The sequence below is a fragment of the Pteronotus mesoamericanus genome, unplaced genomic scaffold (genome assembly GCF_021234165.1).
Source record: "Pteronotus mesoamericanus isolate MK-2021 breed Mesoamerican mustached bat unplaced genomic scaffold, CSHL_Meso_final contig_90, whole genome shotgun sequence".
Classification (NCBI taxonomy): Eukaryota; Metazoa; Chordata; class Mammalia; order Chiroptera; family Mormoopidae; genus Pteronotus; species Pteronotus mesoamericanus.
The window spans coordinates 5585515-5598961 of NW_026555277.1; the positions used below are offsets into that span (position 1 = coordinate 5585515).

Consider the following 13447-nt stretch of genomic DNA (forward strand, 5'->3'; position numbering starts at 1 on the left):
GTAGGCATCAAGTTTTTGAGGTTCGTCCGTGTTGTAGCATGTCCCAGTGCTTCCTTTTTATGGCTGAACAATATTGCCATCTATGGGTATCTCATGACTTGCGTATCCATTCATCTGTGGATGCACGTTTGGCTTTTTTCCTCCTTTTGGCTACTGCGGATGGTGCTGCCAGGCCCCACTCCCTTTACTAGTACCAAACGTCAGACACAAATAAGACGCAGCCAGAGCACATGCATTGTTATTACATTTAGCATCACACTGCGGTCACAAAACGACAAATGCGTCTTGATATGAGCTCATGGGAAATATATTCCCCACCACTGTTGTGGTTCTCTTACCCAAAATCTTTAACCTGACTCTACTCATGAAAGCATAATTAGGCAACTCCGGGCTGTGGGACATTCTATGAGATAATTAATTGGGATTTTAAAAAAAAATTTATAAAAGATTAAAGGACAAATAAAAGGTACAGAAACTGTTCACTTTAAAGGAAAATTTAAAGACTATTAGGGAAATCTGAATGGACTCATATTAAATAAGACTTGTATCACTGATAAATTTCTTGAAAATGATAATGGGATTGTGATCCTGTACAAAATCCTTCTTTTCGGAAGACACACTCCATGGTATTTAGGGATGAAGTGCAATGATGTTTACAACTTAATTTTTTACTTTCATATGGTTCAACAGCAACAATAACAACAGTGTGTGTGTGTGTGTGTGTGTGTGTGTGTGTACAGAGAGAGAAAGCAAATGTGGCAAAATGCTAAGAGCTGGTAAATTGAAATAAATACAATCTTTAGTGAACTATTCTTTCAGTTCTTCTCTAGGATTGGAAATATGTAAAAGTAAAAGATGGGAGCAATGATGAATCGCACATGTAACTGACATTCCTGCGCAGCAGGCAAAGCACTGCGGCCTGGCAGGGCGCCAGGGGGAACCTCAGAGAGGGGCTTACGTTTGCAGGAAAGACTTGTCTTCTAATCTCATACAAGTAGAGGTAATGATTGATCGATCCAATGACCCACTTTCAGCTTCATAGGGGCCTCTAAGTACTCCTAACTTTATAGAAAAGAAATATTCTAGCAAAAGCAGGGCTATTTCTCCACCCACCCCCCACCCCCCGCCAACAGACTAAAGACTTTGGCAAGGAGAGTGGCCAGGTCTACGGCATTTGGGAGGCGGAGGGTCCTTCGGTGTTTATGTGGGCACTTCCCATCTTGACAGCCCTGACATAGCGACCCCCCTCTGCTGTGCCCACTGTGTCTGACTCCGGCGCACTCACCTGGATACTTACAGTCAGTGAGGTAGTGCTGAACAAGGAAGTGCAAATGGAATACTCTCTCCTGACAGGGGTGCCCAACCTTTTGGTGTCTCTGGGCCACACATTAAATACTTTGCAACACGCAATCACAAAAAAAAAAAAAAAAACCTCATAAGGTTTTCAATAAATTTACAGTTTTGTGTTGGGCCGCATTCACAGCCATCCTGGTATGCATGTGGCCCATGGGCCGCAGGCTGGACACCTCTGCTATGGTGTCTGACCCATGGCAAATGCTCCATCGATGTTAGCAGAATTCGAAAAGTAAATGAGAAACCTAATTATCTGTGACACATGGGCTTGGAGGTAAAAGATGCTCAAAAAATGTTGGCTCCCTTTTTCAGTTGTCTACTCATCAGTCAGCAGGTTGATAGCACACAAGTTAGCAAGTGAAGTTTCCGTTCCTTAAATATTAAGATTGGATCACTGATCCAATAATCCCACTTCTGGGTGTTTAGCTGAAGGAAATGAAATGTCATTATCTCGAAAAGATATCTGCAACCCCTGTGCTCACGACACTAGCCAAGATATGGACACAACCTAAGGATCCACTGATGGATGAGTGGATCAAGAAAATGTTTCATATACACACACAGAGGAATATTATTCAGCCATAAAAAAGGAAAGCCGGCCACTTTTGACAACATGAATAGACCCTGAAGACATTAGGTCTGTGGAATCAGCCAGAGGGAGAAAGACAAATGCTCTATGATTTCACTTACATGTGGAATCTAAAAAAAGAAAAAGAAAAAGAAAAATCTTACTCATAGATATGGAGAATTGACTGACGCTTGCCAGAGGCAGGAATGGGGGTGGGGGTGGCGGTACGGGAGAAGGGATTAAAAGGTTTGCCCTTCCAGAAACACAAGGCTCCTGGTCATGTCACGTACAGCAAGGTGACTTCAGTTCACAATTCTGTATTATATATTTGAAAGTGGCTAAAAGTAAGCCTTAAAAGTGCTCATCACAAGGGAAAACATTTGCAACTATGTGTGGTGATGGATGTTAACTAAATTTACTGGGGTGATCATTTTTCAGTATATTCACATATCAAATTATTATGTTGCACACCTAAAACTAATACGATGTTGTAAGACTGGAAGACACACCCTGGCTGGTGTGGTTCAGTGGATCTAGAGCCAACCTGTGAACTGAGGAGTTGCAGGCTTGATTCCTGGTCAGGGCACATGCCTGGGTTGTGGGACAGGTCCCCAGTTGGGGACATGTAATAGGCAATCCATTGATGTTTCTCTTCCTCTCCTTCTCCCTCCCTTCCCCTCTCTCTTAAAAATAAATAAAATCTTAAAAAAAAAAAGAAAGAAAAGATTGACACATACTTACTATTTATCTCAAGGAAACAATGTTTGAGTTCACAACTAAATGAAACATTTTGCTATTTTTAAATATATCCCAAGGGCTTATAAATGTATTTCCTGATGGTGGGAAGACAAATGCATTCTAAGATTTTGATTTAGAGATCTGAATATATAGAGTTAATAAAATCTCTTTTCACCATTAGAAGTAGCTATTACAACAACTTACTTTAAAATTGATAATTAGGTGAAAAGGAATAAGTAAGCTTTTATCTTACTTTTGCTGTAAGAACTGAATTGCAGGTTAGTCCATTGGCTCCAAATATGGGGGGAAATAATTCCTTGCATAAATTCTGGTTAATATGCAAAGAATGAAAGAAAGAATAAGAAAACTACCATTTTTTTGCAGCCCAAATAAAAGAGTTAATTCAGGCAAGACTCATTGATAGAGACTCAGACCACTCGGTGAAGGTGGCACCTTTGCTTGCTGCATGTCAGGGACCTCCCCTCTGGCTGCTTCCTACCCGATCCCTCCTGGACACTAATCATGGGACGATGAGGCGTTATGTGCATCCCGACAGAGTGCGGCGTGAAACACCCAGCAGCACCTGCGAAGGTGCCGTGCCAGAAAGGCTTCGCCTAAATCGAATGAAGCCCTAACTCGAACTTCCATTTTAGAAAAAAAAAAAAAAAAATACAGGGAGTTGGGGAACAGGTTAACACTTCAAAAAAGCAATCAGACAAATCCTGACGATGCGACACTTCACCTGGCAGTTTCAACACTCCGCTGACAAGACAACAAATGAGAGCCCCGCTCAGTGAAAAGACACATAGCCACTACTACAACCCAAGAGTCTTGTTTCAATCTTGGCTCAAAGAAATCACCCATAAAAGTGTATCTGGGGCATAATTTAGGAAATGGGATTTGTTTAAAAATATGTTTTGCACAATAATAGATAATATGGCAAACTGTTAAAATAATTATAAATCCAGGTAATGGGTATATGGGAGTTTATACCCTTCTCTCTACTTCTCTGTATGTTTGAAATCTTTCATAATAAAACTTCCAAAACATATAATACAAAATATTATGCTCCTAGTAACAACATACATGTTAAATGCATGCAAAAAAAAAAAAAAGCATTTGAATGAACTGCCTGCTGAGCCACTGTAGTTCGATTCAAATTAGGAATTGTATGTCATGTCCAAGTCGTTAACTAGCCCTTGCCGCTCACTTCAGCAGCACATACACTAAAGCTGGAAAGATCCCAAGAAGATTAGCATGGCCTTTGCACAAGGATGACATGCAACTTTGTGAATTTCTTACTTTTTTTAAAGGAAAAAAGTTAGGCCTTACATTTGACCCCTGTAGCTCTCCATTCATTTTGAGCCATGTGACCTTTGACCTTGAGGAACTTACTTCACCTCCAAGCTCTCTCATCTGCAGAAGAGTGTGGGTGTGGGGGGCGGGGCCTGACCTCACAGGATTGCTGGAAGGATTCCCTGGGTGAAGAATCAGGACTACCGGATTAAACAGCTTGCCTTCTGGGTGACAGGGTGGTAGCAGTCATTCAACAAGTATTTATCTTGTACCTTCCATTGTGAGGCACATCCTAGGGACACCCTCACAGAGCTTGTAGACCAGGATGGCAATACAGACCTTTCTCAAGTAACCACAGATATACACGAATGCAAGCAATGACAAGTGCCATGAAAGACCAGGACAGTGCACAATCAGACATGTGCTGACTGATCAGCAAGCAAGTCAGTCCCCAAGTTCAAGCCACTACAGAGGCAGCACAGGGGTTAAAGCAAGGACTCCAGGGAGAACACTTGGGATGCATCCAGCTCCTCTACCTTTGGCTAGCTGTGTGACCTTGAATTTCACCTCCTAGCTCCCTCATCTGCACAAGTGCCATACAACCAGTGCAGGTATGAACAGTACCTACATCATAGGGTTGATGTGAAGAGTACACAGTTAATACCAAATGGTGCCCAGAATAGGGCCTGGCACACACTAAGCCCATAAGTGTACCTGTTCATTACCTCGATGGGCCCTTGGCCCAGAGCGAAATGGAGCATGATGCTTTCAACCCTGTCTGTTTGGCCTATGAGAACTTAATGAATTAATTTTTTTCCTTGCTTTCAGAGAGAGGATGTGAGAGAGAAGATCATCAATGTGAGAGAGAAACATCAGTTGGCTGCCTTCTCTTACATGCCCTAACTGGGGATCAAATGCAACCCAGGCAAGTGCTCTGCCAGGAATCGAACCCATGACCCTTCAGTCTATTGGATGATGTTCCAACCAACTGAGCCATACTGGCCAGGGAGTGAGTTAATGTTTTGAATTTCCTCTTTTTAGTAAACCCTAGCTGCACAACAGACTCACTCAGAAAGACTGTTAGAATGTTTTAACTTTTAAAAATATATAAATTATATATATGCACACCTACATATACACATACAAAATGCATAACTTTACTGGTGTGAGTACATGCAACAAAGTTTATTCTTGTATTATTATTTATTAATTATTGTATTATTTATTTGTATTAAACTGTAAACCTACTTTTGCCCACCCCTGTACGTACTGGATGCAGGAGCTCCATTCTGAAACAAAAGAACTAGAATTTCTAGGGACAGAGCCTGGGTGTCCATGTTCTAGAAGTTCCTCCACCAATTCAAATGTGCAGCCAGGGCTGGGAACCCTCAATCCAGGCAATCACAACATAAAGCCACTTCGAACGTATAATAACCTCTCCGGTGCAGTGACTTGACTACTGTTGTTATTGTTATTACTGCGGCCTCAACAGTGTACAACCCTTGATCTGACCTGACAGCATACAAATGATGTCAGCCTTCGGAAGCGTGTAGGTATCCACTAGTGTCTTTCTCCTCTCATGCCAGTCCGTGTCTCCAAGAGCAGAACAAACATTCAGACAAGAAGCGCTCCGCTAAGTGCCAGCTCCACCCTGCCTCCACCCCGGCCCCACTGTGACTGGCTCCTGTGTGTTTCTATGTGGGCTTAACTTGGCGACTGGTCAAAACACTCCTGGGTGGAATTATTTACAGATAGAAGCCACCCGACCCAATGTCTGGAGCAGCCTTCTTTGCATCCGGAAGGTCTTAAACACGGAAATGTTAACAGGGCTATTTGTCGAGAGGGTGGGGAGAGAAAGGAATCGGGTGTCAAAGACCTAGGCATTGTTTTTCCATTTATGAATCAACAATTCGAGAAATGAGCTTATCAATTTTGAGGAGCTACAATGCAATGTTCTATAGCTCCATTAGGTCATGGTTACATAGGAGTGCATACAGTTGCCAAGATTCGTAGGGCTCTAACACTTACAACCTGTGTGTCTTTTATTGTAGGTAAGGTACACCTCAGTTTAAAAAAAAAATAGCACAGGGAAAAATAAAGTTGGCAAGCAGGGGTTCGCTAGGAGTTTCACGTGGGGGAAAGAAACGGAAGAAGAGAGTCCCGAGTTAGCTCCAAACGCCCTCTTTGACCTGTTCGCTCTGGCTTACAGGGGGAGAAGGTTTGGAAGGTCTAAGCACGTCCTTGGACAAGGACTGTCGGGGAGGGAAGAGACGGAGTCTTAAGCACCACGGTGTTCAGACTGGATCTGGCGCGCCAGGAGCGCGCGGGGTTCTTACCGAGTAGCAGGAAGGACAGGACCCACTGAAACACGGCCGCCGTCTGCAGCCGCCGCGCCAGCGGGATGTTGAGCGGCGCAAACTCGACCTTCATGGCACGGCCCCCGCGAAGACAGCGCAGACTGTGGCCACCTGGAACCTCGCTGCTCTGCAGCGCCTGCGGGAAGTGCGCGGCCGGATCAGGGCCCCACGCAGGGTACCCGCCGGGCGGAGAGGAGGAGGTGCCGGCGGCCCCCGAGCGGGCAGGGGCTGGACTTTGGCTTGGGTGGGAGGGCGCGCCGGAGCCGAGGCTGGGGGCTACCAATCATGCGCGTCCGGGCCGCGCCGCAGCTGTCACGCCGGGGGCGCATTGGCTGGGCGCGCCCGGGGGCCGGTGACAGCGCTTCGCATTGGGCGTAAGGTATACCGAGAAGGAACGGCTGGCTGTCCGGCCAAGCAGCGTGGGCTCCTGCAACCTAGCCGAGTCCCTGGGATCACCACCAGGATCTATTGTTCAGCTGATTGATCACCTTGCGCTCGGCTTCAGCATCCGCCTTTAAACCCACCCCTTCCTCTTTAATCATCTGCGGCTGGGAAAGGGTTAGTTGAAGGAATCGCCTACCAACTGGAGGAAAACGCCGCGCTTAATTTCTCTGGGAGCCGGTACACATCTGTTTATTGGTCTGTGTCCCCCCCCACGCCACCAACAAACTGGGGGTGGGGGAACGGCGACCTGGCTTCCTTACTTTTGTGTCCGCAGATTCCTCCAGGAGTCCTGGAAATCTTTCACTTACTCACTCATTCAACAGATAGGTATTGAGTACCTACCGCGTGCCAGACACCATTCTGGGCGCTGGGGGTACAACCAGTTACCAAGTCATTCATCTACCCTGATCTCAGAGTACAAATTATGGGGGATGGAGGTGGAGGTGACAAACAAGCAAAATAACCACACAATTGGGTGTGTAACTGCAAAGCGAAACCCTGCTATGAATGACTGGGAGAAGGTGCTAGGGTAGACTGGAGAGTCAGGGAGCCTCAAGAAGCAATCTTGACGAGCTATAACGATGAATCTGGTCCACGCAAAGGGAAGCACGTGTGAAAAGGTCCTATGGCTGAAATCCGAAAAAGACCAATAGAGAACAAGGAGGAGTTTGGGGTGAAATGAGACAAAATCCAGGTCCAAGGGTCAGATCCTTACAGGGGTGTCCAACCTTTTGGCATCTCTGGGCCACACTGGAAGAAGAGTTGTGATGGTCCACACATGAAATACATTGCAGCACGTAATCACACACACACACACACACACACACACACACACACACACTCCCATAATATTTTAAGTAAATTTACAGTTTTGTGTTGAGCCGTGTTCACAGCCTTCCTGGGCTGTATGGGGCCCACAGGTTGCAGCTGGACACTCCTGCCTAAGACTTGCCACTGTAAGGTTTCAATTATGATGTGTTAAATAGATGGATGGATTTCAAATAGTCCCTGACCCTTTTGCACCTACATTTTCTTTATAAATGTTAGTTTCTGTATAGTCGAAAAACTCCAAGTGTCACATGGCTGTCAAAGCATTGCTAGAAAGAATTTGGAATAGGGGGAAATACAGTCATGTGCCATGTGAGGGAGATACAGCTGAGAAATGTATCATTAGGCAATTTCCAGCTAAATACATGGCCATGAGATTCCCTGTTATCAGAAGCCACTGAGGCAAAGTGCCCGTATTCTGCTGGAAACCAGAGGAATCCTCACAGCCCCTCCCCTCTCCTTCGAGTTTTTCCCACAGGCAAGGCCCAGGAATCTGCTGGACTTTCTGTTGCTGAATCATCCATCCCTGATCAGAGGACATTGTCTTGCAAATAGCTATACCCAGGACACCTGGGGCAGATCAGCAGGGTGACCCACCCTCCCCCGGGGTCTGCCACACTCCCTTAGAAACCCTTCTACCCTTTCCTTTGCTGCTGCAGTTTGCTCGGACTCAGCCCGCCTGATCAGTGTCCTGCCTCGAATAAAAGCCCTCCATGGGACCCTTTTGGCTCCCGGTCCTTTCTTAGCCACCTTGGCTACCTAACAATACACACCTAGATGATATAAGCTACTGCACACTTAGACTATGAGGTATAGCCTACTGGTCTGAGACATTCCTATAATAAAAAGACAGGCTAAGAGGAGTAAAAAGGAATTTTAATAACGTGTATACCTCCTGTATACGGTGGACTAAAAAGAAGACTAAAACTATGGAAAGTAACAGCCACAGGGTGATCTGATCATAAATTCCTAATTAAGCAGGTCAGGTTGGTAGACATGCCCCAGGCATATAAAATTAGTGAAAGGCTTTAAGCTAGCCCTGACCATTGTTCTGGTGCTCCTAGGCTAACACACTTTAGAAATACCAGAAGTAACCCCTTGAATGAGGTAATAACCCTCAAGAGAGCACGTAATCTTATAATCCAATCCCTTCCTTGTTTTTTCCCCCACCTCCACATACTATTCTTTACATTCCCTCCTAGATTTTAGTTGCGCACTCTCTTCCTTTCTTTTTCTCTCTAAAATCAATAAATAAAAAAAATTAAGCTGTAAACCTGTTATTCTTGGGAACATTTGAGAGCACATGTCATCAGTTTGATCAGGCTTTTATATAAAAATTCTCTACAGTTCTGGACATTTCTTACGTTGACACCTGCTTTGCATCAGGCATCACCTTTGTTGCTGATGAAGAAGTGAACTCAGCCATGGTCTCTCAGTCTTTAAGAATCCACTTGCACTCATTCCTTGACTCTTTGTAGAAAGGCTTCAATGTGTTGGCACTAGGTGGGGAGGAGGGTTGGTCTACAATAGTGATTAAGAAAGGTCTCTGTCCTCATGGGGCTCACAGTCTAGTGGGAGAAGCAGAAAATGAACACATAAATATAGCCAAATGTGTGCCAATGCCCTGACAGAAACATACAGGTTCCAGTGATTGGGAATAATGAGCACCTGTGTAGAGCAGCTTGGCAGCAAGAATGGATGTTACCGAACAAATGGACCCGTTGCGGGTGGGGGCGGGGGCTGCCCAGATGCTATTACCAAAATGACCCCCCCTTCCCCGGGGTCCCTCAGTTGTAGATCCTTTGCCTGCCGCCCTTAGAATTATGGCTCCGAATGGCAGAGTTTGGTGAAAAGGAAAGGAACTATTTATTCAAAAGTTACACAGGTTTGATTAATGACTAAATGGCGCTCATAAACCTCAAAATCCCTTCAAAACAATCACCAGCACACACACAGTCCTGCTTTCCCACCTTTGCCCAGTTAGGTCAGTCAGGCCAGTCAGGGGTACCATCCTTCACCATCCTTCAGAAGAAAAAGAACAGAAGTCCGAGGCTCGGCTAGGCAGGCCTCTCGCGGTTCTCAGCACCATCCGCTGCGTCCCCGCGATCTCCTGCTCTTAATCCATAACCATGTGGCACCTTCTCATGGCCCACTAGCAAGAGTCTTTTCTCCCCTTTTTCTTCCCACGTGGTGTTCACATTGTTCCCCAGAGTCTGTGTCCTTTATCTCTCCCGCAGGCCCCAGTCTCTCCCCCTCCTCTCTCTGATACATTCTGTATTGTCTTTTAAACCTTCCTGATTAGCTTTGGTGATATGCAAAATAACCCTTTGCACGTGAGGAATGAAGCTATCCTGTTATTGACATGCAAAATGACTCTCAAGGGCCCAGCTCAAGGCTCCCATCCCCCCTTGGCGGCCTGCCCTGGGCTAAGGAGAATATATTTTTCTTGGACACCCCAATCTCTGGACCCCATCACAAATACCCCCTTGGGGGGCCCTGGCTGTGCCCTGTTACAGTAGGGAGACCTAAGGAGGTTATTGCGGGGTAAGAGTAGAGGATGGGGACTTGCTCTACTGCGGGTCAAAGTAGAACACAGAAGGGTTAGGGATCTGCATGGGAGATCTAAATGGTAAGACTAGTTGATAAATTGGATTCACAGTCTATTGGTAAAGAAGAACAAGATATTCAACTCCTACTCCTAATCACTTGGTGTTTACTGGACTGAATCATGCTTTTGTCACTTTCCCAGAGCCCTTAGCTGGTAGGAAAGAGCAGTCATTGTCCACCATAGTCCACTGAGGCCAAGCATGGACCCACCAGGGCTCAGGCAATGCAACAGCCCATCACCATTTTGATCAACAATGCACTCAGTCACCGGTTCATTTAACATTCAACACATTTATTTGTGTACATACTGTGTCCCAGGTTACTGGAGTTAAGTGATTATAAGAATTAAAATGTGAGAGAGTTTTAATTCATCAAGCTACTCAAAACAACTCATGTATAGCAGTTTAGTTGATTTCTGGAACTTAAAACTAACAGGAAAACATGAACCTTAGACATTATATTTTCAAACTACACCTTTTGTAGACTAGGGAGCCCAGAGCAGAGAAATGAAGCGATTTGCCCAAGATAACCTAGCCACTTACTGGCAGAAGTAGACCTAGATCTCTTTACATCTGTACTGAAACAGGAGGAGAAGCAATGTGGTGTGGGGTGGTGGTTTCAAACTTTGACTTTAGTAGAGGAGTTTGTAAAAAATCTTCAAAAAACTTGAATTTATAAAAGAAACCCTAGTGACACTTCTCTTGTTGAAAAGGAATGGGAAACCTGGGTCCCCCCCTCTCAGCATCATCCTCCTTCCCAAGGTGATTGTATTTTCAGCAAAATTAAATCGACATCAAACAGGCACAGAAAAACCCAGGTTGGAAGTCACTGTTTATTTGCCTGCCTTCCTTCCTTCCTTCCTTCCTTCCTTCCTTCCTTCCTTCCATGTGTGGAGGGGGGCAGCCTAATATTTGGATAAGTAATTGAATGGGGTCATGGCTAAAAAACCATATGTGACATACCAGCATTACTGAGTGCTTACTAGCTCCCAGGTATTGTGCCACATACCCTGTGGGCCATGTCTATTTTAAACCTCCCAACTCTCCCAGGTAGGTATTATTATTCAGTAACAGAGAAAGTGAGACCAAAGGTCAAATTATTTGTTCACCTACTAAGTAGAAGAACCGATTTCTGTCTTTTGAAAATAGGTGTGTCTTACAAAAAAAAGAAATACACATGAAAAGAAATTAGGTTTGTTTACTTCCAAGGCTTGAGCCAATAAGTGGCATAATGCGCAGCCCCTCAGATGGTGTCAAAGGGAAGAAACGTTGAAACTGCAGAAGAATGCAGAGAGCCAGACTTGTCAGAGTTTGGTTTGGAGGTTAGTTGTCCATTCAATCAACAAATAATTACCAATCACATACTATGTGCTTGGCACTGGGTATACAGGAGTCATAAACAATACCTAAGTTTTCAATACAGTAATTCAACCAAAATGTATCAAGCACTTCCGCTGTGGCAAGTCCCAAGGAAGATACGGTGATAGAAGCCAACGCTCTACTGCTTGAAGATCTGAGATTCCACTGGGTGAGTGTGGTTCCTCTTTCTACTGCTCAACACTGAATAGAAGGTGACAGTTCAGATTGCTTCATAGATTACAACAGCAGGCTCCGGGGCAGGATCAATTTAAAATCACTTCCTTGTTGTAATTCAGTTCCTGTGTATTTTACCACAGCTAACTTCCACTAGCGAAAAGGTGTCTTCCTATTACATGACATTTAGGCTGTTTAAGACAAAGGTCAGTGCTTTGATTTTCATATGGTGCATTTAATTTACCTTTATGGTAAATATTCTTTTCACACACACACACACACACACATGTGAAACTTAAACACCATGGGTACCATAATTCATTGAGAATGACTAGCTTTGGCAAAGTCAAACTGAAGGCCATCTCTGTGGCAGTGTCAAAGGAGTATCTTTCAAGAAGTTCTATTTTCAAGGCTCTTTGGAATTAAATTCAAGGAATTTGCTCTGGCCCCTCTGTTTTCCTATCTTCTTGATGAATTAGTTTATGAATCTGACAGGACTCAAGAATGGTTGCTCTGCGCAAAGTTGCAGGAGTCTTGCCTGAGATAGTGAGGCTTTATAGCCACCGTGACAGCAGGCCAAAGTTTCCCTTCCTTGTGTTTTCTTGTTGCTCTAGGCACATACAAGGTCTCAGGTCTCAGGCTCCATACACCATTCCTGCCTTCCTGGCTTTCATATTCTCCTTTGAAAGCTCCATTCATATAAGTTCAACTGTTGCTTTTCCTTTAGTTTGTATTAGTGCATGATGTTTTCTCTAGAAAATAGGTGCTCTTTAAGTTATTACACTATGAACAACTCCTCTTAGAAATTATTATGGTAATTAGCAACATGTGTTAAATATCCTTTCTCTTCCCATGATCTTCCCCCCCCCGCCCCTCCCCCCCACCCCGGCTTTCCCTACTTTAGCTTGCACTTGGCCTGGGATCTTAAACAAGGGAGGAACGAGGAGAAAAAGACTGGGAATGCCTACTGCTGCTGATCTGGGTCTAAGGCAGACTTTTTTTTTTTTTTTTTAAGATTTTACTTATTTACTTATTCTACAGAGAGGGAAATGGAGGGGGAAAGGGAGTGAGAAAGAGAGGGAAAGAAACATCCATCGGTAGCCTCTTCCACATCTCTGTCTGGGGACCTGGCCCACAACCCAAGCATGTGCCCCAACTAGGAATTGAACCAGTACTCAATCCACTGAGCCACAGTAGCCAGGGCCTGAGGCAGACTCTCAAAGGAGGCAGTTAGCAACGCCAAGAGCAGTGTCCTTGGAGGTGTGCAAAGCAGTTGCCATCACTTCCTGCAGTTTCCAAGAAGGTCCAATCCAGTAGCTGGGTCTGCACTCACATTTTTTTTTTTTTTAGGTGTTTATAGCTATTAAATATATGTTGATTCCTTTGGTCTACTATTACTACTGTTGTTTTTTAAACACATGCTGTTTCCCCAGTCCTGGTTGCTATCATTTCCCTGGGGTTATTGCAACTTTCTAACTAGTCCCCAGCCCTTGAGATTTGCCCTCCACTGGACCATTTCTAACCCTTTTTTCACAATGAGCCCATGTGGTCATTCCAAAAGACCAACTTGATCATGTCATTTCTCTACTTAAAATCTTTGAATTTCTTCCTGTTGCTCTTAAAACAAAGCCCAAACTCTATAGTGTAATTTTGAGCCCTGCATCAGAGGGCATCTACTTACCTCTTGAGTCCCAGATGCAGTCCTCCAACTCACGCACTCTAAG

At 44.6% G+C, this 13447-nt stretch overlaps 1 protein-coding gene and 1 non-coding gene across 2 annotated transcripts in view; one reads left to right on the top strand and one right to left on the bottom strand.

Annotated features, from left to right (window-relative positions):
- MOGAT1 (monoacylglycerol O-acyltransferase 1) overlaps nucleotides 1-6543 on the bottom strand; it is a 310581-nt gene extending 304038 nt beyond the window's left edge. Inside the window, exon 1 of the mRNA XM_054585615.1 lies at nucleotides 6292-6543. Coding sequence (XP_054441590.1) covers nucleotides 6292-6385 — 94 coding nt within the window. The 5' untranslated portion in view covers nucleotides 6386-6543. The remainder of the gene's footprint in view (nucleotides 1-6291) is intronic.
- On the top strand, nucleotides 3864-3968 carry LOC129080814 (U6 spliceosomal RNA). Its single transcript, XR_008530215.1, has one exon. It is a non-coding gene; the product is annotated as a U6 spliceosomal RNA (small nuclear RNA).
- Nucleotides 6544-13447: the final 6904 nt, after the last annotated feature.